General features: G+C 42.6%; 2 protein-coding genes across 3 annotated transcripts in view; one reads left to right on the top strand and one right to left on the bottom strand.

Moving 5' to 3' along the window:
• LOC135492182 (cAMP-dependent protein kinase regulatory subunit-like) overlaps window positions 1-8,950 on the bottom strand; it is a 58,918-nt gene extending 49,968 nt beyond the window's left edge. The window contains exon 1 of one of the 2 annotated variants that reach the window (XM_064778437.1): window positions 8,780-8,950. In XM_064778437.1, the coding sequence (XP_064634507.1) occupies window positions 8,780-8,944 (165 nt within the window). In that variant the 5' untranslated portion in view covers window positions 8,945-8,950. Of the gene's footprint in view, window positions 1-1,044; window positions 1,302-8,779 lie in introns of those variants that run through there. The other variant, XM_064778458.1, reaches the window with a different exon arrangement.
• Window positions 8,951-18,133: 9,183 nt separating this feature from the next.
• LOC135497567 (enoyl-CoA delta isomerase 1, mitochondrial-like) lies at window positions 18,134-21,757 on the top strand. Its single transcript, XM_064787360.1, has 8 exons — window positions 18,134-18,160; window positions 18,906-19,058; window positions 19,329-19,456; window positions 19,739-19,885; window positions 20,088-20,186; window positions 20,487-20,506; window positions 20,708-20,886; window positions 21,113-21,757. Exons 1-8 carry the CDS (start codon window positions 18,142-18,144, stop codon window positions 21,277-21,279), a joined length of 912 nt encoding a protein of 303 aa, XP_064643430.1. The 5' UTR covers window positions 18,134-18,141; the 3' UTR covers window positions 21,280-21,757.
• Window positions 21,758-23,114: the final 1,357 nt, after the last annotated feature.

Raw genomic sequence — 23,114 nt, 5'->3', positions numbered from 1 at the left:
GGAAACAAAGACAGAGCAGTTTAGGAAGTGATTGGCAGGTCTCCAATACTACAAACTACGAACTAGGAAGTTGCATAATCAGGTTCTGTCCTTATTCATTTCCACAACACTCTTATATCATTTTCCACCTAGCTGTAGGCAGAATTGGGGAAATCTTCAAAAAATTGCTGATTAAGCACTGCTTTGCAGTGTAAATGTGTAGCTATAAAGGGTGGTAAAACCGGCATATTATCTTGCAGGCAAATGGGCATCCCCAAATACCATGCAATAATATCATAACCGATTTCCCTCTGTCATGCCTGCGAAACCGCTCAAAACAACAGCCTGGAGTTCATCACCAACATTATTTTCCCTACCACTGAAAAGCAATACAATCAACCATGTCAAGTGATAGGTGGACTGTATGAAATTTCTCAACAATTTTTCGAACTCCTTCAATGACTCGCAATGTAGTAAACGGATATCCAAAGCACGTTGAGCACAGGCGTTGTACAACCTATGTGCATTTATAGACAATAATGTATCACACAATGTTTATAGATTTTGGTGGTCAATGAAAGCAACCCACTCGTATACCATGCTGCCAGGTCTACCACTTGACTAAGATGCCGACTGACTGAGTAAGCGAGTTGAGAAGACCTTTGCTGATGGATGGCACATTTGGGAAGCCTGTGGAGCAACATACTTCACTGCCACGCCGAGTTGTAACACCAAAACTGAGAGACACACCCCAACAGAGGAATGAGTGATTGGCAACCCTCTGTTTGACAGACCCCGTGGCCCCATACGCCCCCCCCCCCCCCCCCCGAGGAATGAAACAGAATGACACAGGAAGAGGGCAGGCCTATTCTGTGGCCGAATCCTATAGGACTATGCTACCGTAGCTTTGGATTTTAGAACGGTTCTTAGCAGTGCAGTTTTTCTTGAAATTCCACAAAATTGATGTCAAGTCTTTCGTCGCGCAATGTACAATTTTGTTCGAGAAGTGGGAAACCTGTCATGCCCGAGATTGCCCATCAAGTACAGTATCAATGTAATACTCACCAATTTTGTGTGATTCACATCATTGTCTGGTTTTGCGTGATTTGCCTCCTTTGATTTTATATTTTTGACCTCATTTGCAGGAAGCTGTTCAAGATGATAAATCTTTCTATGTTGCACATTGCCCATGATTCGATAAAATGTATAATTCTGTCCAGGTATGAATTAACTGATAACCCTGATTCCGCTACAATGATGTGTAGCTAAGCACAGCTACACTACACAAGCATGTATACTTTACTTCCCATCCAGATGCCCAAAGATTTTGTGGCAAAAATTCCAATAACTCCAAGTATGTGTGAATGAAATTGGCAAGACAACTGAATCCGCACGCCAAATGCCACAAATTATTTTGACATGAATTCAACAAATTCAGATAGCAATGTCATGAATAATCCAGTGTGAGTATAAATGAGCTGCAACATGTGTATTCCAACTGGCTCCTGATCTTGACCGAATTCATTCACCTATTTTGTGTACTACACATAAACAGGTACGGGCTGCATATCAGAAGAGCAATCCTAGCCAAAACACTATCAAATCCTATCTACTGGTAATGAGTAACCCTGCAGATGTCAAAACTCACAAATCTCTGCCTAAACCTTATTTCCACACAGAATGCACACAGACAGGTAGGTCATGAAATAGCAGGGGATTTACACTGCAGGGCAACCTCTCGCATTCTTTCATGCATGGCCAGTCGGCAAATAGTAACACTGTTCTCCACTGGCCAAGAGACGGACCAGGCAAAAATAGCTTCCATCGAGAAGTCCTCGAGATAATAGGTTGAAAGTGGATACAGGAAGTATAAAAGTTTCATGTAGGAGACACAACAAAAGCACCATTAAAACCCTTTCATGAGTATTTCCGAGCCCCAAGTCCTCACAAAAGACACACAAAAATCATTGTTGCTTATTTTTAAAGAAAAAATCTCAAGGACAAGGACAAAACCTGGATATCTGGATTAGTAATGTCCTGCAAAATTGGAGTAATAAATGATGATGATGATGTTCTCTTTCGCATATTGTTTGTATTTTATTTGGTTTCTTATTCTGCCATGCCTTTCAGATAGCTGGATGGACGCTGCTCAAAACATTGTAAAACCTGTCTGCGATGGCCCCTCTGACACTTTTGCATAAGTTGGTCAACTCGTTCACCAAAATAAGCTTTAGAAAATTTGGCTGCATGAGCTTGGTCAACCTGTCGTCAAAACCTTTTCCAGCCACAATCAAAAGGGCAAATTAATGACAAGACTGATGCCCAGAGGGCAGATAGAGCTCAGCCATGAGCTGTATGTTATTGCAATTTCAGTAAACGATCTCACATTTCTGCAACTCATTTCCACGCACCAACCTTCGATAATGAAAAGAACACCAAGTCGAACATTGGAAACATTTTTCTATTTCCTCTGGCATGAAGAGAAATATCCCCAGCGCACCAACATGTGGTGCCATCTTGAAAGAACTCAACAAACTGGTATTGAAAAGAAAGTCATCCGTTCCAATCAAAATGTATGAAATACGCTGTCCGTGTTGCTATTTTTGAACCAACACACCATCCAAATAAGACCATGAGATGCCAACATCCTTTGGTTGCCATGGAGTCGCTCTGTTATGTTCTGGCTAACAGGGAAAATCTGGCTTCACCACAAGACACCCACGTAAACATGCGTGACTTGATAAGTATATCAACATCATACCCGACCATCGGAATGATATTTGCTGAAGACTTAAAGAAAACTACGAAGGCGAATTCTATGATCGGCTTGTAGCAAGAATACAATGAAGATGACCACAGGATTGGCAACCAAATGTCAGATAAATGAAACCTTTTCATCGCCAACACAGGGTATAATAGTAGAAACCAAATGCGGAAGGTATTTTTCGAGGCGTTCTACGTACAGGTACAACAACCATAGTCTGGTTCCTGAATAAAATCAATGGACGCTGGTAATAGCCCATTATGTGTGATGTTTCAATGGCACATTAAGATATGCGTTTTCATTCCCTATTAGTATTAAAATACATAGAGGTGATTAATTCTTTAAACTTCTCTATTTTTCAAACCCCCTCTGGCACATAGTATTCAGACATGACAGTACCTGCATTGATTTTGATTGATATGCCAGTATGACTTTTCTCACTTTCTATAGATCTATAGATCAACCTCTCTATAATGACACCCTCAGCACTGTGGTCGGTGCTGTCCTTTTGATTGCATCTAGCTCGAATTCAATGGAAACCTCCAATTTGGGACCACATGCACTTTATTCGGCTTAGACCAGAGGGTGCCCTCATAGAGACACGTAAAAAGGTGTTGCAAAGGAAGGTTCAACTGTATTTTCTTGATATGTCTTTCAGCAACAGAAATATAATGTCACTAGCTGACTTCAAAGTCATTTCAAGCCAGTTAGAACTTAGAATCTTCACAATATTGTACATGTACTTTCAGAGATGGCAGAACAGACACGCAAGTAAGTCGGGCATGCGAGGTTGAAGTATCAAAATTCTGCATTGATCTGCTATTCACCAACATGTATGTAGGCTAAAAGTATGCTGTGCAATGGTTGGATGTAGGCATACACAACCGGTTAGAACAATGTTTGAGACGACAAACAACACCTGTGATGGAGAGGTGGAAACGAAAATAGCAAGCATTGCTTTAAGGCTATAACTTAGTAACATAGCAACACTAAGATCTAAGTTTCTTGTATGGTGGCATTGAGGCAGAACTATCTGACAATGAATGATTCTGAGAATGATAAAATCATTGTTTTGCGTAGTGTTAAAGTGATCTGTTCACGAGAAACGACCTATCTGACGCAATATTACAGCCTTCACCCTAAAACATTTCCCGGAGTTCTTTACATGAAAGTCATAGTAGGCTGTCTTCACAAGGTCATCCTTTGACCTTTCCTACCCTTAGCTCGACTACAGAACATATGTTGCTTTAAAATGTGTACACTACATGGAGTGAATAACTGAATAACTTTAGACGGCCTCACTGAAAACAATGACGAGAATTGAGATGCATGCTGTGCAGAGTTCGCCACTCTGCTTTTTGTCAAGCATAGCATCTGAACAAAATTATTTTTTCCAGTTTAGCACCAGCACAAAAAGGTTTAGGGCACGCCGCGGAATGACTCATGGCGCTGGTAAGGGCTAGTGTTAGAGCTCCCGGGCAGATTTTGCTGCCAACCTGTCCAAAATTAAATTAAATCACATTGACAAGTCCCGGTCAAAGAACGTTGTTGTGAAGAACACTGGGAGGGCAAAACTTCTGTTGAAACTTCATTTGTATGCTGGCCAGCGTATGTGTGAAGAACAAAAATTCATGCTGACATTATATACAGTTGTTGCCCTAGTTGTCTTGCTTTATAAATTATCATTTATGTACAAAATATCTATCATCCAACTATTACGACTGGAAGCTGCATGTTGGAATGTTTAGGAACTGTTTGCCTTTTCAAAGTTGTTCTCATCATAATGCTTTGCTTACACACAGGGTATGTACATGCCAGCATATCTACAACGAAATGTAGTGTCTTCCATGTTCCTCCATTTCAAGTACTTTCTGCACTTCCTGAGTTTGAGGAGGATATTTTGAACAGCAGTTTGCCCAAAAGCACAATGTATTCCCCAATCACATGTTCATATTGGGACCAAGTCATTTTAAATTTCCCTGACAGCTTCATCTTGAATGATTGAACTTTTGACCGCATTCATGAATTTGTTCAATTACAAACAGTCCTGAATCAACAATGAACAACAAATGTATCTGCCATGACTGATAGTAGGAGAGGATACAGTACCAACTTCTAAAGTAGTATACATTCCTGCATGTAGTACAATGCAAGTCATAAAAGGAACATTTCCTCATATAATTTGATCTATCGATTATCGACAGGACATCAATTTGCTATTCCATATTGCGCCGCTTGGCATAGGGTACAATCAATAGCTGCGCTTACACCACGAAATATTGGTGGACCAATTGCACTTACACCACCACATTGCCGCGACAAATTGGTTCGGCAATCCATTGCCGATACAAATTGCCGAGCGAATTTGTCCCACCAAGCTTGATGGTCCAAATTCGCCCGGCTTGTTAAAAGCTCGGCTTTGTCGTGGTGTAAGCGCAAATGGATCGGCAATTAGCTAGTTAGATGGTTCGGCTCCAGGCGGCGCTTTCGAAATGGCGCTTTCTGCCAAGGCTTTCCGCGTTCTGCTTATTGTTTGCGCGCCATCTGTAGCCGGATTTTATAACTAGCTGCAGCGCTGGTGTAAGCGCTTGGTGGATTTTCGATGGTGCGGCATTGGTTCCCGAACCAAGATTGGTGGTTCATTTTCAGGTGGTGTAAGTGCGGCTAACATAACTCTACCAGGTGGTCAGTTGATAGTTATTCAATAGCATAATGACACAACAACCTATTATCGTTAGCATCGTATGCTGAACTAATTAAGTGGAGTTATTGTGCTTGGTTGATAAATTTCTTCATCATAAAGAAATTTATCAATCAAGCATGAGATTGTATGACAATTACACTGAATCAACAATGATAGGCGTCTTACAATTGGGTTTTTTTAGAGCATGGGAAACAATGAATCATTAGTTTTCATTTAACATGTTTAAGAAAAAAAGTTTTGATCTGTCATGTCTGTCTAATTATCCAGAATTGGTGGCCCTATAGTGCAACAGCAGGAAGACAATGCAACTGCAGACAGGGCGTATTTAAGTACATGTAGTAAAATCGTATGATCTTCATATCACTGAAACAAATATTACTGACACTTTTAGCCGGCTGAGTGCATTGGTACCTGTACAAAAGGCCTGGTTTACGTGTAACAGCTAGGCCTATGTGTTACAGACATGCCTAAACCACCTTTACATCGACATAATGATAAGCTGATGCTTGCAAAAACATCTATGCCAGATTTGTTTCCATTTATTTCTGCGAATGACCAGATTTTCCAATGATAAAACGCCAAGTGTTCAAACATTTTCACACCGCAAAAGATTGATCAATACGCTACCCTCCCTTGCAAGAATCGTAGACTCGCAAAAAAAGAAGTTTTCAATTTAATCTTCCTAGGAGATCTTAGATGATATTTCATCTATAAGCCCTTCAGGCATTCATCATACTTTTAATCTGAAGAACATTATTAACATTGAGCAGTGATCTAGAATTGCAGATTTACCACTGACCTACTTGAAGACAAGGATTTACCTCGTTTTCGATTCAATCAATGAAGAATTATTCGCTATAAGCCACCTTTTTTTACCCATTATGGCACATGCCAAGTACGGTTTAGACAGAACTACATGGCAACAAAACCACATGTACGATTATCGTAAACCATGTACCACTATCATGAACATGCAGTGCTCACATTAAGTCATGGTAACAACAGGCATAACTGTATGATATCGTTGTCATCCACAGCATGAATAATAATTCTCATACTGGAACAGATTTACCTCAGAACAAAAAAAAAAGTATCTTGGGAAACTCAGTTGTCCCAGAGTTCTCCAGTCATCATTGAATCTTCGGGTTCTACTTCACTTCACAAACTCTTGTGTGCAGTCTAGGACATACCGCTGTAGGCCGAAGAGTGCTCCAGTCTACAGTGTACGATGATTCAAAAGATAAGCCAAAGCCCACAGAAAATTGAACATCTATCTTTTTAAAACATCCCTTCAAATCTAAAAAAATATTTCATTATAGCATTGACTTTATATCATTAGCATTACTAACTGCATGAATTAGTATGGTTGTTGTAGTATTATTAGGAATAGAACGTATTAGTCTGCCTAAATAGTAGTACTTTATCTCTATGACTGAAAGCAAACATTCATTGTTTAAGTTAGCTATAAATCCAACTATTCAAAATATTAGCACAAAGTAAGCATGCTAGTTAGTAGGTCTCCAAATCTCCAAAAAAGAATTTTAAAGTTTATATGAAATCAGTAATCCATGGTTTTTTTACTTTTACATACACAGCTTATAGCACTTGTTCAGAATATGGCTGACATTTTCAAGCTTAGAATTTCCAATACAGTCCTAAATGGTAGTATGTAGTATGCATGTAGACAAACTATCCAAGTCTGAGGTTTAAGTGACCTGGAACTAACCCCATTTAAGCCATCACTGTCCAAAACTAATGACAGAATTGGTGGTCTTCTGATACTAGTAAAGTCATTGTAAACATATGATTACAGATAGTGTTCCATGACTACCCAGTCATGGTTCCATGACTACATAGTCATGATAATCCATCCTGAAATGAAATGGTCCAGGGACCATGTGCTCACCTGTGTCAAAGGACCTTGAAAAGGAGGTAAAAAAACTGCAGACGATATATGATGAAATGGCCAGGGGCCATTGTGCTCACTGCATAGATATTTGGTGGTTTGGAATTCATCCTGGTTGGTCAAACCAAAGTCGGTATGACATGTGATGTATCGTTGCTTGGACTGTTGGAGTACCTACCATAAAAATATCATCAAAAACAAGTCTCTTAAGAGAGATATTGCACCAAATTTCAAGTTAATAGCTTTAGCGGTTAAGAAATGTGCCACAGTTACTCTCAAACGGCCAAGTCACACCATTTGACCTCCGTGACCTTGAAAATTAGGTCAAATCAGAAAGCCGTAGGCTATGTGACCTAAATTCATTGTCAGAGGTTACCTGACCTGGGGGTCCTGTGTACAAAGTTTCAAGTTCATAGCTTAAGCGGTTAAGAAACGTGCCACTGTTTTTGAAACAGGATACAGACGACGACGGACGACGGACACTGCGCTGTTGTTTTGACTCCCCTCCAACCAGAATCGTGAAATGCACAACCATGACAATAAAGTGATAAACAGAACAGCAACACAAAGAAAGAAAGAACGAAAAAGCCAAGGTTTATTAAGTTTATTACACCAGCAATTCAGTTAAGAACGTGTTGGAGCCATTTCTGTTAGCTTTTTCCACTCCAGCCACCCACTGCCGCTAATGTAATGCTAACTGATACCTGTGCTCTCGCAGCCCATGGATGCTCAATGTATGCAGTTTCTGTAGACTGGGAGTGTGAACAATCTCTCACTCGATCATCAGGCTTTTCAACTACTACATTTTTTACAGCAATAGACCACATTCAAAAGTCGGCCAGAGCCAACGAAAGCTCAACAAAACATGTGTGGCCAGTGCCCTGTCATCAATCAAGGGCAGACAACCATCAATACTTGCTATTTAGCTGGTTTTGGTGCATCTGTTTCACATAGGCCTACACGTAAAGTACAGGCGCCCTTCAACCAGCTAACTACACAGTCATGACAGTATCACATTCGTTTCCGTGCATTTTACCTATGGAAATATATGATGTTGGCACTGTTCACTGCATGTCTACAGATACTCTATAATATAATACTATGATGTTCGAATACGACATGCATGCATGGAAGACCCTTCAAATTGCATCCAATTTTACAAAAACTAAAACTTTCCACATATATATCCCTGGCACTTTTTGACTAGCTAAGACCAGTCTTAATGATATCTGGCAAAATTTCCTTGTTTTTGTTTTTTCAAAATTTGATGAAATTTGAATGGTCTCCATATCGCAATCGTTTCCCAACATAGGCTAGTAGCCTAGTATAGCCTAGCCTAGGCCTATAGGCCTGTATGTGTATATACTAATATACAGCCGTACAGGTGATGGCGACCAAAATGAAAACACGGGAGGAAATTGCCTACCTTTTCCAAACGCTCGAAGTATTCCCTTAGAAACTTAAGGGGGTTATCGGGCCGGCTGACACAGAGCTGTACGATGCATTCTTTCAGAATTTGCTGAATGTCGTGCTTTTTCACGTACGATTCAACTTCCTTCAGATTGTGTTCCTCATCAGTGTTGGACGCCATCTTGAAGCTGCAATTTCCCTGAAGTTCCGATATTCACCAATTTTGTAGGGGAAATCAAACATGGCCGTTAATCGGTGTAAATGACGTCACGGCGTGGAATTCCGTTCAGTATCTATTTTAAGATCATACTCACGTGTGTTGTTTATGTTTTTGACTTCTCTCCTTCCTCTAGGCCTGGTCACATAATTATATGGAACATGAACGCGGTACATGAACGCGGGTTCAGGATTGCTCCGAAGTAATCTTTGCTATCGAGCTCGTTCATTGGTCTACTTTTAGATGGATTATCAGGTGTGGATCTGCTCGTGCTGCCCTTGGCTCTAGCATGGGTGTAACAGCATTTGTTATCTCGCCAGGTCTGGTTGTGACAGTATCTGCAATCCTATCAGGTCTGGTTGTGACAGCATATGCTGTATTATCAGGTCTGGTCCTGTAAAACATGGTGCACTACGTTGGGAGAGTGCACATCTAGATCAGACAGAGTACGCATAGTGAAGGGGCTTGGCACATCCAGCAAAGACTTGGTACACTTTGTGGCAACATGATGATCTATGAATGGGGGGGGGGACATCTCCAGAAGAGATATGGTGCACTACTCTCTCATTATGGCCGAAAGTCATTTCTTCAGGTAACAATATGAGCGACGGTAAAATACACAGGCCCGTTGCGGTGGAAACCAGAAATATCCTTTTTTTTCACTTTCGCTCCGATGTCTTTGAACAGGGTGACAAGTTCATGTACTACAGGGTGGCCAAGAATTTTCCCTCACACAATGGATGCACAATAGTTTTCTATTGTGCAAGGGAAAACCTTTCTGGGCCACCCTGTAGAGTTTCGTGAGTTTCCTCATCAATGATTTTGACAGGACCCCAGCTGGCGCCATCTGAGCTGAAAAAGTGGAACTACGCGATTACTTAAAATTAAAAATTCTGGGTGGAAATTCGTCAATTTCAAGTTCTTTCTCAAAAAGGGTCGATCTCCCACTCGTGTATTATAAGATGCAATGGCCTGCTATAGTTCCCTGGGCAATCCATTGGGTCTCTCCTTAATAGTGTGAATAATACAATTATAGGTAGGTCCACGACAGCAGGCCCAGATGTCTGCCAAGTCATTCGTAATAACCTTTGAAGCTGAAAGTATTTTCATTTCGAATTTTCCAGGTTACTGGGTTTCGGACCTGGCTGTTCCCATTTTAATACCACAACTTGTAATGAAATCACCGGCACTGGTCGAGTGTGAAAAGATTTCGACGACGAGGTTTAAGTTTCCATAACCTGGCTTGTTTTCAACGATTAAGTAGGCCTAAAAGTTATAAGTAACATTTAATTCCCAAATGAATGCCATGCCCGTTATCCCATTTGCAAATACCCGAGTTGAGATTTAATCAGCAAAATAGTTGGGTATGAGCCCGAAGTAAACGCTTTGGCCTACTGACTGAGGTTGAGAAATAATGGCGAGATAAAAAGAAACAATGGCTTAAAGGTAAGTTAACCTTCTGTCATCGAAGCTCCTTTTCGTCATACTGATCGCCTTTCCTTCAGGCGACAGGACGAGGCCGGCCCACTGCGTCCGGAGTGTACTGTTTATTGGCCATATTCTTCTTAACCTCATTGTTTTGTTATTCACATTGAGAACGATAAATGGCCGACGGGTGTGCAGTTGGCACACTACCCAGCTAATCCATCGTCGAATACCAGAGAAAATCGTACGCTCCTCCCCTCGCACACGTTCGGTCATTGGTGCCGAGTGTTGCACTGAAGATCCGGATGGGCTAATAATACGCTATGACACACATTTGACAATCATACTGTACGGCAATCCTACCGTTCGACCGTATGATGTATGACAATCCTACCGTATGACATATTTTACTGCACAGTGGAAAGGAAGGGGATGTCGTCGGTTTGGTTGTATCGGTATACTGAGACAAAGGCACAACACCTGGACGCGCGGACAACACAGTCCAGTGGCTCTATCGTGTCGGATTCTGTATTGTCCGATGACTTGTTATTCTGTCCTTGACAGTAAAATTGTCGAAATCTTCACCGTGACACAGGCATTGAACTTAACTGCCCTGATGAATTTTCCAATAGCCTCATTGTGTTCTGCCCATTCGATCTCTCCATGCTTTCAAAAAGTTAAGAAATGTCACATATGTCAGTCATGATTCTAGGGCATTTGCCCCCCGGACATCTGCCCCCCGGATCTTTCCCCCCGGATTTTTGCCTCCCGGACATTAGCCCCCCTAGGACTTCTGCCCCCCTAGGACATCTGCCCCCCGGACATTTTCCCCCCGGACATTAGCCCCCATAGGACTTCTGCCCCCCTAGGACATCTGCCCCCCGGACATTTTCCCCCCGGACATTAGCCCCCATAGGACTTCTGCCCCCCTAGGACGTCTGCCCCCCGGACATTTACCACCGGGGACAGTCAAAGAGAACTTGGATGAGTCGGTCAGTCCAAGAGTAGCAGGATGATCAGCTTTGGCCTGTATTAATAGATTTAAGAGCATACTTATGTGCATTACTCCAGGGCAATCCATAGGTCAAATGTAAGAATGGTAAGGATTGCTGTATTTCTTTTAAATGAAAATTACTGAAGGTAGCAGAATTACTGAAGGTAGCAGGTAGGCCAACCTTCAGTAATTTTCAGCACAAAGTAATTTAAATAATGATTACCTTCTTTGACCTGTACTATAACTTCATTTCTTGATTGGTTGTGATGGTGGAAGGAGACGGAGGTGTCATGTGAAGTTTTCTATTTTAATCAAACAACAAACACGTTTCAAAACATCAGATATACATGTACATGTACTAAAAATAGATTTACAGAAACATTGTATGACAGAGGCATTTCTCAGAAAAGGAGTATCATTAGGCCACTTTAAAAAAAAGCTGGTTAGCGTCCTTGCTTCTGGGAGGAGGTGGGTAGGGGGAGGTGTTTTTGTTTTTTTTAATTCATTTTAAGGCTGAAAATATAGCTGCTGAGCAAATAAAAAAAAATCTGAATCATGATAAAATCCGGGTAGGTGTACATTCTAGTGTAAAATGCACTATACATTTTTTTTTGCTCTCGAGCACTTTGTCGGGTAGGAAGGGGGACGCCAACTAACTTTTTTTTTATTCGGGCTTAGCTACGCAAGCCTATCCCTTCACAAGCATCGGAATAGCATTCCGCGACGTTACTATATATAGAATTATCGTTACTATAAATAGAAAAGATGTATTCAGAAATCCTATGGGGGCTAATGTCCGGGGGGGGCAAATGTCCGGGGGCAGATGTCCTAGGGGGCAGAAGTCATAGGGGGGCTAATGTCCGGGGGGCAAAAATCCGGGGGGCAGATGTCCTAGGGAGGCAGAAGTCCTAGGGGGGCTAATGTCCGGGGGGCAAAAATCCGGGGGGCAGATGTCCTAGGGGGGCAGAAGTCCGGGGGCAGAAGTCCGGGGGGCAAATGTCCAGGGGGGAAGTGTCCTGATACCGTCAGTCATTGTCACCTTATTGCACTATGATATCTTCTTAGGATTTTAGCCTCACTGAGCTGGCTGAGTGAAAATTAAAGAAGCATAACAGGTTGGACTAAAGTATCATTTTTATCAATTCTTCTTCAGTTCGACACGTTCATATCGATTATAATGGGCAGCGGAGGTTCCAAGACGATCACCACCCCTCAGTCAGCGGGCCCCAGGCCAATGGTGGCGCCTATCAACAACAGGTGGCTTCTCGACAAGGACCAGGAGCCCCCAATGGCCATTAATCAGGGGCTAAAGGTCATTGAAGTTCAGGAGAGCCCGCGGCCAACAGAAAAATCTGCCCGTACAGGGAACATCTTTATTCGACGAACATACTCCTTCGGTGAGAGCGAGAGCGACATCAGGCCGCCACTCCGTCGGCGCGAGAGCCACAGGCCGCTATCACGGAGTCCTTTATTACGGTCCAAGGAGTCCGAGGATTGGCAACAGGATGATACATTTCATCAGGAAACCCGCAGGAGTACGATATTCCACGAGAAACTTGGCGACATCTTCGTCTGTTGTCCTAGTGGTCTTCCGAGACTGCGTAAGAGAGTGAACTTTGAGACACTGTCACCGGAAGACTTATTCTGGCCCGGGAAGAGAGGGTTGATACCGGAGTTGAAAGCCTTTGCAAATCTGGACAGACACGCTGAGGAGGTTTGTAGTATACTTTTAGTAGAGAATTTCACAAAATGCAGGTGAGAGATCGAGTAGACACAAGCTTATCTCTTCTGGAGCTAGAGAAGACGTTGAGTATGCTCTCGGCAAGGTTTTGAACATCTCTGCGCTGAAGGTAACGTTGTTTGCTGCACTATTCGAAGGGGGAAATTTTTAGGTCGAGTTCCTGCCACTTCTAGGGTGTTGCTCTACCCCGAACTAGAGATGATTTTGACCGACTTGATCTATTATATTCTTGTCTTAAATCTCAACCTTACCCTCTTCAGGCACCAAACGAGCTTCATTGCAATCATTACCAACTCGTGAAGTACCTAACGGACGTGTGCTGGAACCAACTTGGGCGATTCCGAGTAATCTTTAGATGGGTTGCATCTCACATTTCTTACGACGTGGAATGGCTCAATTCAGGTGGGTGTCAGTTGAGACCGACTCCATTATCTACACGAGAGTCTTTCCCGCCAGTGCCCCCATAGCCGCGCGCGGTCGCTGTATTCTGGCGGTTGCAGAGGAGCTCTGTAGTCTCAATCCCTGTGATAGCTCAATTCTCAATGAGGAGGTCTTGTTAGACCCTGCTAAAACGGCTCAAAACACCACTACCAGCTTTTATTTGTTTCGTGATACGGGATAACCTAATATTTATTCACGTATAGGTCGGCAATCGCAAAGTGACCCGGATGATGTCTTCAGGAATGGATTTGCTAACTGTGATGGTTATTGTAACGTTCTTCAGGGACTTTGCCGGTAAGTCAACGGCTGTTTTCATATATTTAGGAATGAGCCTTTCAGAGAGCACTCGGGAGAAATTGACTTTTTTCCACCTCCAGTCAGTACAAAAAATTTCATCAAAATTTACCATTACCGACGAATGTTAGTTTTGCACACTGGAATATCAATGAACTCGTCGGTGCGCCATCATTTCGCATTTTCGGCTGAACTGCAATGGCAGCCTCAGAGTTCTGACTAGATTGAGATGGTCGTTCTAGTTGCTGCTTCACGACAAAGAAACAAGTAGTGACTGAAGCGTCCTAGTGGACGCACATAACGACTAACCCGGCCGGTGGTTAACGTCAATCCTAAGCACAGCGACGGTAGATCGGCATGGCGGACGCATTGATATCGGTCTCGTCCCACCCCATGAGGGCTATAAGCATGGATAGGATGATGAATTGATTGCCTCGGGAGTCGACCCTGTGGTGGGTTGGGCGACTGTAGTTTTGTTGCTTTCAACACGGACCTAGTCCGTGCGGGGCCGGGAGAAGAAAATCTGAATCCTAGAGAAATGGACGAATCAAGGATGTATCAAAAAGTATAAGTTGGTTTCCTTTGCAGACATGCTGACATTGAGTGCAAATGTATCAAGGGGGTGTTTAAGAGAGGGCGTGGCTGCCGTGTCGGAGAAAAGGAGGGCTACAAAATCAGAGAGGGCCAGCCTACCGAGGCCAACCACTGCTGGTCAATGGTCACCATCGACAGGAAGAAATACCTCTGTGATGTCACATTTGCGGCGGGAAAGCTGAGTGAGTAGTCTGGCCATTAAGCACTACCCTTGCAAAGCGGAAAATCGCATCAGCCTTGTTTGTTGAATTGCGCGGAGGCTCCGCCGTGGCCGAGGACTACGCCATATCAACGGCGAGAATTAGAACGTTAAAAAGAAGAAAATGTGGAGATTTTATTTCTTAGATGATCTTAGAAGATTCTTCAAGTTAGGCCTATACACATTTTGAGACCGTTCTCTCGGTCTAGTTTTAAATACCCAAATTCTTCCAGGTGTCGACCAAAAGAAATCAGTTTGGAAATTTGGCTTTTCTTGGAACGAAGAACACTTCTTAGCCGATCCTGAGGCTTACTTGGAAACGCGATGGCCGCGAGATGACACGGATGGAACCGCAACTTACTATCAGGTAACATAAGCTCACAGGTCCCCGCCAGCTTTGTTTCCAAGTCGTGATGGCGGTATAGTAGTCACCGTCCTTGCATCAGTTTTGTGGTTGGAAGAAATGCAGACTGGATACTTCTCACAAGCAGCGATAGGCGTGGTTGCGGAATGTTTTTTTAACCATGAAGCTCGACTGTACCTATCCTACCAGACTGACATGGCACAATGTTGTTACATATGTATTTCATTACTTGAATGTGTGTTAATTCTCACTGTGTCTTTTTCAGCTTGTTGAGATACCACAGCACGATTTCCTTCACTGGCTTTCCACGCCGATCATTGGCGAAGCTGCCCACAAGTACAAGGTCAAATTCATCTCTCATCTAGAAGGCGTGATCACTCTTAAAGACAACACAGCGGACATTGTCTTCAAAGCAGAATACCACATCCAAATATACGCTGACCTTGAGATAAAAAGCAAGGGCAATCACAGGATCATGAAGAGATACCAGCCGTATACGACACTGCAAGGATATGTTGCGACGTCGGTAGTGGACGATGTGCACACCGTCCACGTGACATTGCCTGGTCCTGGCGAATACTACCTCACGATCAGGGGAAAGTTGGCTGAAGCTTTGAGCAGCGAAAGCGAACGACTCCAGCTTATCGTTGCTTATAAACTGATGGGTAGATCCCCGGATGTTACTCCCCCACACCCGAGAACCATGTCGACGGAAATTGGACTAAGTTTGGAAGCGTTCTGTGAAGGGTTCCGCCTTGCAAGCCACACAGACCCAATCTTCGATATTCATGAAGGCACGGTGGACATAACTGTATCCACTCCGACTTTTGATCCCTACGAGTTGACTCATTGTTTGCAGAAACTAGGCAAGACGTTTCAAGACAACTTGCTCAAGCAGGTCTATGTGGAGCGGGTGCGTGAATCGCTGGTATGCCATTTGCAGATGTACGAAACTGGTCGGTACATATTCACCCTGAAGGGAACGATCGCGAATGCGACTGGAAAATCGGACAAGCATCGACTTATCGTTTCGTACATCATTTCCTGTTCGAGGCCGGTGAAGAGTACGACACATCCAACCTACCCCATCCATGGACAAACCTGGGGCCCAACTCCCAGGTTCTTAAAGGATGGTTTGAGGCTTTACAACCAAGAATCGTCAACATTGCGCCAGAAAGAGGAGGGAACGTACACTCTTCTCATAGAAAAGCCACTTTGGTATGACATCAGTGTTTCCATCATCTACGTCGATGGCGAAATCCACTATCTAAGCCAGAGAATGGTATTCAGAGAGAATCGTGGACATTTCCAGGCAATGACTGTGCGAATACCCAAAAGGGGCCGTTACAAACTGACATGTCGGAAAGCAGACGACAAAGGTTTGCTTCTTGCGTATTTTCTTGACGCAGTGCATTTCTACAAAGGGAATCTGTTTCTTGAGATGTCTTTTCCCTGGGGGACGATGCAGGCGTTTGAAGACGAGGGGATGACAGATTTGAACGGCTTCACCAACCTTGATGTATCGGGGGAATGCAAACTGCGCTTCAAGCTACCAGCGAAGCGGACTCCCGAGGACATGAGTATGTGGTTCTTTATCAAGGACATTGAGGGGAACTTTCTATCTCGGCATCACAGCTGTGGGTATGTCGAGGACGGGATTCTTACCATCTGGATACGGATATCGGCGGAAGGCGAGTACAGGTTTGCGCTGTATCAGAGAGGGCCGGAGGGCAATGTCACGCAGGTGCTCGCAAACATCATGTTAATCTGCACAAAGACCTTCAAAGGCGAACTATTCCCCATCACAAATAGGTTCCTGGGCATCCTCCCGAGGGGTCTAGAAATAGGTTTAGCACCCATCGATTCGTCCTTACAGTACAACATGCGAACCAAACCTGGACTACTTGTTTTGGAGTTCCGGTCCCATTCCAAGCAGATTCAATGCTTGGCTGTCATCATGCGCTTCGAAAAACGGCTGAAGGAAAGGCTTTTTCAATCAGACGCTGTACGCACAACCAGCGGATCGCGACTCAAGTTTGTCCTAGATTTACCCGATCCTGTAATGTATGCGTTCCGAGTGTGGGAGCTTGGAAGTCCGAATGTACAGTTGGTCGAAATGTTGATCGATGTTTGGCAAGATCAATCAAATGAAATCGATATCCTCGAGTGAGATATCTTCTTCTTTTTCTGCGTTCAGATAATCGTAACCATCCTTACTCTCCGATGATAAGTACCAAGTGACTGAAAGGCCCTGAAGCTCGGATGAGGCACTGTGGCTCCGGTCCATCAGTCTGTAACTTGCCCACTATAGGTCTTTGACATCGTCAGACTGCACCGTTGTGCGCTGGGAAATAACCGCCCATAGTAGTGATACAAACCACGTTTGAGAACCTGCTTACTTTGCTTGCCAAGCGGAAATCATGTTTTTAACATTGTGTGAAGCTTCACTATATAAGGCTCATGTCTGGCTCTGTGTTTGTTGAATTTTATTGTTGAAGCGTTAGGGAAACAAAGAAGAAAATCTAATTCAAATCATCATCTTTTGAAAATTATTTATTGTTGTACATTCCAAGAATTATTCTAACATGGCGACTGGGAATGCCCTGTAGGAGGACAACCGTTTCAACGGGAGAAAACCTATGCGATCTGGAGGGAGTTGCCAAATTCCATCACACAGTTGACAGGTGTAGCGCATACAACCAAAATGATGTACATTGCATCGATCAAAGTCACTGTAAGATAGTTATACTATCACACATGTTCGCCTCGTTGACCAATTCCAACGATGAGCCAGCCACAAATGAACTAGCACTAAACCTGTGCATGCATTCATCACAAGTTTGGCTATTTAATAGTAGCCACTCTCGTTACAAAAGTTTTATTGTTCAAGTTTCATTGCACTATATAAAGCACAACATTTCTGAGACTTGCTGAGTCTGCGGAGTCTCAGGCCGATACTGCAAACACAATCAATCTTGACACCATATGCGCTGATTTCGTTCCTCAGTGCCTGTTTGAGCGTATATGATTTAGCGCCATCTCGCGGGACGAAATGGTATTAGGCTAGGATGGAACAAATCGCACTCGCAAGAGGGCGCTGACTGTAAAAATGGCAACTTTTGGAAAAGGTAGGCCTCTATCACTTTTTTCACTTTTCAAATGATTTTTAGCGACGAATGACCCTGCCAGCAAAGTCGTGAAGTTATTGAATAAGAAGTTTAATGTGTTGACCAACATGATGCTGAAATAAACAATCAAAATCGATGCAAATCCGACAAAGTCGGAGAGGAATCAACCTAAAATAAAATTTGCCCAACTTCCTTCCAATGCTTCTTAAGACTAACACTAAAGTCGTAGTCGTATAGAGAGGTGACCCTATTAGAGAGGTCAAATTTTAAATGGAAAGAGCCAAATTGGGACCAAAACTAATGTCCTTGATAGACTAGAGGGGGTTTTTTAATAGAGAGGTCGTGCGTGACTGCCAGTGGGCTGAGTGGCCCAGTCAGTGGCAGCGCCCCCCCCCCCCCCTGCCCCTGGCTGGCCACGCTTGACTTTTTCGCCCCTAGGGGAGGGAGAAGGTTAGCTGGTGTAGGCATATGTACTAATGGCAAATTGAGGATTTGATTAGCTAATGTTAAGTCTTGGCAGGATGTTTTCTTGACCAGACCTTCTTGTCTTTTCTCAATTTTCTCTAGACTCGTTCATCATATTGCCTGTATTCTTTCATCGATGGCTTAATCATGCCTGCACCCTGCCTTTTTCTGACTGGCCTATTTACATGTATTTGAGACCTCTAGAGAAACGGAAGGGGCAGCTCATTAAGTTGCCACACCCTGTAGATATTCAGAAATTCACATCATTTGTATTTTTCAGGAATCTTGATGTTTAGGGCTATTGCGAAAGCTCAGTCCAGTCGTTCCCCATTAGTTTTGCAAGCATCAGTACGATGGCTTGTCCCCAAAAATGGATTTGCAACAAGTAGCGCCAGACAAGCAATGGTGACGATATCAAAGGATGATCAAACAGGTGAGTTGGTTGTCTGTTTTCATTCAACATGGCTCTGGACGATACGTGATCAAGACAACCATTTAAAAAAACTTCATGCCCATTCCTTCAGGGCTAAAATAGGAGGCACTCTTGGCCTTTCAACCCTTTTAACATAAAGATAAGTACCGATCAGAAAAGGAGATGTTCATTCAACACGCCCCAGTGCCATCATATTTTAAATACTCTGCAGCTATGAGGCTCCTCTCGACTTTTGAACAACTCTTCGTTTTATTTCCTCACTCATCCCAGGTGTAGCGACCTTGACACTTGATAAGAAGCCTGTGAATGCCCTTAGCTTAGAGCTCATGACAGAGATGAATATTGCTTATGATAAATTAGAGGCTGACAACTCAGTCAGAGGAATGATCCTAACTTCGGTGAGTAGTCAAATTCGAGACTCTGCAATGTTCTTTGTATGATTTTGCAATCTGGTAAATCCCTTTTAAGAGTTGCAGTGAAACATTTGTGTCTACCACACTCGCAACTTCGAATCGATTCCCTCCTCTAACCTCGCCGTCCCCAGTAGCCCCTCTAATGTTAAAGTGGTGTCTGCCACTCGTGCATCATTTTGGTAAGAAGTCACTTTAAGGATACACTATTTGTATTTACTGGTGGCTCAGTCAATCAAGAGTTTATTAGTATATTTTGAATATTTTCAGGCAATTCCAAACTTCTTCAGTGGAGGTTTAGATATTACAGAAATGTATCAACCCAAGCGAGAAAGGCTTAGGGAATTCTGGAGAGTCTTTCAAGGCATCTGGGTGAAATTGTATGGGAGTAGATTGATCACTATGGCAGCTCTAACAGTATGTTAATGGTTCCTTGTGCTTGTTCTTTTGTAAAATTTTTAAAAGGCTGAAACATAATGCATTAACCAATCAATGAAATATCTGTTCTGAACCCAATTGAAAATTAATGAGCATATTCGCCAAATTTTCATTTTGCAATCATTTCACAATTCTTCTGAATGTTTTGTCCTGTGATTCAGATCGGTCTTTTTTTTTTCAGGGTCATTGTCCTGCTGCTGGTTGTATGTTTGCCATGTGTTCAGACTTCAGTGTGATGGCTAAAGGAAAATATGTGACAGGTCTGAATGAAACTCGATTGGTAAGTATGGTAGATGCATAGATTTCAACAGCCTATTTTGCTCCATTGTTCTGGGCAACTTTCATGCACAGTTTGCTGGATGGAAGATTCTTCAATGCGTCTACCAAGTACAGTCAGACCTACAGCGCATCCCTGTGTTCAAAATATCCAAGCGATGATCCTAATGAAAAGGATCTATCAAAACACTGCTCAATCAAAAGAAAGTGGCTGCAAGTACATTAAAATGTCTCTATCAAGGACATGTAACTCATTTCATAGATTCTATTCATCAGGTTATCAGTTTTATTCTCTTGATTTCAGGGCATTGTGGCTCCTTTTTGGTAAGTTTGTCAAGTAAAGCAACTAATTTGTGGCTGCAAATAATAAATAGCACTCAAGAAGTCAAGAGAGTTCTAAAAAGATCAATTTCAAGAAGTCTTGACAAAGGAATGTTCAATGGGTCTCTGATGAAATGTGAAAATAAAAAAGTTCTTTTTGATTGTCGTACAGCCCATTGATAATCTTTTCATCTGCCCTTCCAGGCTTGTCGATTCCCTGGTCAACACAGTTGGAACACATGCTGCTGACCGGGCACTCCAATTTGGTGAGCTGTACAATGCGGACCAAGCGTTCAAGATTGGAATGGTTGATGGAGCTGCTGAGATGGATCAGGTGTTACCAATGGTGCAGGCGGAGATGGCGGAATGGCTAAAGATACCAGGTAATTGTATGGAAAAGAACTTGAAAGGCCATACCAATTTAATTATTCGTTAACAGATTTCCCTCTTGCATGTCATCCCAAATGTAAAAAGTTATTTCCATTCCACCCGCTTTCCTCACCGAGGTCCATTTTTTCTTTTATACATGGTACAGTTTCATGGATCCTCTATTTGTATGTTACATATGATTCCTGGGAGATCATCATTCCTTCTCACATCTCATTTCAGATGCAGCAAGGCAGATCAGCAAGATGGCCATACGAAAAGAAACGCTCCAAAAATTTATGTCAAAACGTGATCAGGAACTGGAAGAAGTGACAGAATTTCTTATGAAAGACTCAATTCAGAAAAATATAGGGAAATATCTTGAGAATTTGAAGAAGAAGAAGACATAAAAGGGAAAGTTTTTAACAAAAGTTGTGCATGTTGATTGCTGTGGTGTGACTTTCATTGGCCAGTGGACTGCGTGTCAATGGAAACTCAATCATCCAATGAATTGAAAGACCCTGAAGTGGAATTGGCAATCGAGGAAGCAGTTGTTTAGGATAGCAGTAGTTATTTTCAACTGTCCTTATGCCGCATACTTCAGTAGTTTTACTACTTGAACTATTGTCAAAAATGTTTTTTTCATTAAAAAGGCTTGCATAGGATTTAAATATGAATCCACATGGTCGATATAGTTTAATTTTCGAGTCAAATCATGGTGGATTTTTAATCCTATTGAAGTAGCAGTGTATCAGCCATCTCTACATTGTAGTGCCCTCTTCTGTTGATACCATGTACGGTATAACAAGCTTCTAAAATATTTCAAAAAACAGTTCAAAATGATGTAACATCAGATGTAGTTTATTATTATATTTTATCGTTATATCATCTATTGTTTGTTTTCTGTGTATTTGCATCTATAGGTCCTTTTGTGGCCAGTCTTCCCCATTCGAAAGCCATCTTCCCATCCAAATGAACCAAATGTTTCTCCAATATTATGATTACTCTTGACTATCAGGACAGATGTCCAGTCACTGCAATGCTGAAACTAGAACTGAGATTTCACAGGAGCACCTGTGAATTCATGACTCCAGGGTTGTTTTGAGGGCGATATCGTAAGAGTTGGTCTTGAGCAGAGTATGGGAACCTGAAGGTCCGTGAGGCACCTGGTTGAACGATGGGATCTGTTCATGGAGAAGAAGTGTTGAGTGGCTTGGTATCGTGTACTCTTGCTGGTGGTTGAAGGAACACTACTATTGATCTCATTATATGAATACCATTTAATTACAAACAAGTGAAAACAGAGCATATCATATTCCTGGACATAAATTAAAATAGTAGTGCGGGAACACAAAGTTTTTTTAGTAGGAGGAAAGCGAGAACTTTTTGCGCCGTCGTATTCCGATTTGACTGGTTAGTGGTGAAATCTGCTTTTACTTTTGCAAATTAAACATATTCGTTTTTCCAGTTCTAACGTTGTCTGAATTAAAGATGCTTTCCCAATGCTTGACTGGTCTGCCAGGAAAACGTGACGTCATTTTGGCCATTCTTCTTACCGCACGCCCTCCCTCTCCGTAAAACTTCCTGAGATGGTGTAAAGTGGGAGGGCGCACAATGGGAACCACACTGCCGCGATGTTAATAGTTTCTATTTATAGAATTCAGCGGCAGAGATTTTAGCATGGAAAAAGTAGATTAACTCGGCTAATCTCAATGGATTTTACCCAGGAATGTTTTCAAGGCGAGAGAAACATCTGATTTAAGTACTGCACTTATTAGATTTCATGTTCATGCCGAAGATTGGCCTAAAACGTGGACGAAAAGAGTGCATTATCGAGTGTTGGAGAGGTCACGTGATTGGACGAGAAACCTGAGCGAAAACAATACTGTCTCCAGCTCCCAGAGGGAGGAGCTGGAGTCATAATAAGGCATCACAGTTTTGTTAAGAAATTGGAAAGACCCCTTAGTAGGACCCCTTGGTGATATAGGATAACCAGGAGGCCAAGATGGTCAAACTGGGATCTCTCCACTCCTGGTAGACCAATACTTCGTCCCCAAAAGGGACGAAGTGCGAGTTGCCTGTTGCGAAAATGATTGGTTTACAAAACAATGGCCTTGGATTGGTTGAATAGCCTTGTGACGTCAAACTATTTTTACACCGAGGGGTTTTCCTGTTTTTCATCATGGTTTAAGCTTAAATGCGTTTGGGCTGGAATTCCTGGCTTTTTTCGGTCTCACACATTACA

This window comes from Lineus longissimus, chromosome 1 (genome assembly GCF_910592395.1).
Source record: "Lineus longissimus chromosome 1, tnLinLong1.2, whole genome shotgun sequence".
Classification (NCBI taxonomy): domain Eukaryota; kingdom Metazoa; phylum Nemertea; class Pilidiophora; order Heteronemertea; family Lineidae; genus Lineus; species Lineus longissimus.
This window is presented reverse-complemented; position numbering and strand designations above follow the sequence as displayed.

Coding starts and splice junctions, on each gene's coding strand:
- LOC135497567 (XM_064787360.1), top strand. Junction 20,187..20,486: donor GTCTGAATGAAACTCGATTG/GTAAGTATGGTA, acceptor TCTTGATTTCAG/GGCATTGTGGCTCCTTTTTG. Junction 20,507..20,707: donor GGCATTGTGGCTCCTTTTTG/GTAAGTTTGTCA, acceptor CTGCCCTTCCAG/GCTTGTCGATTCCCTGGTCA.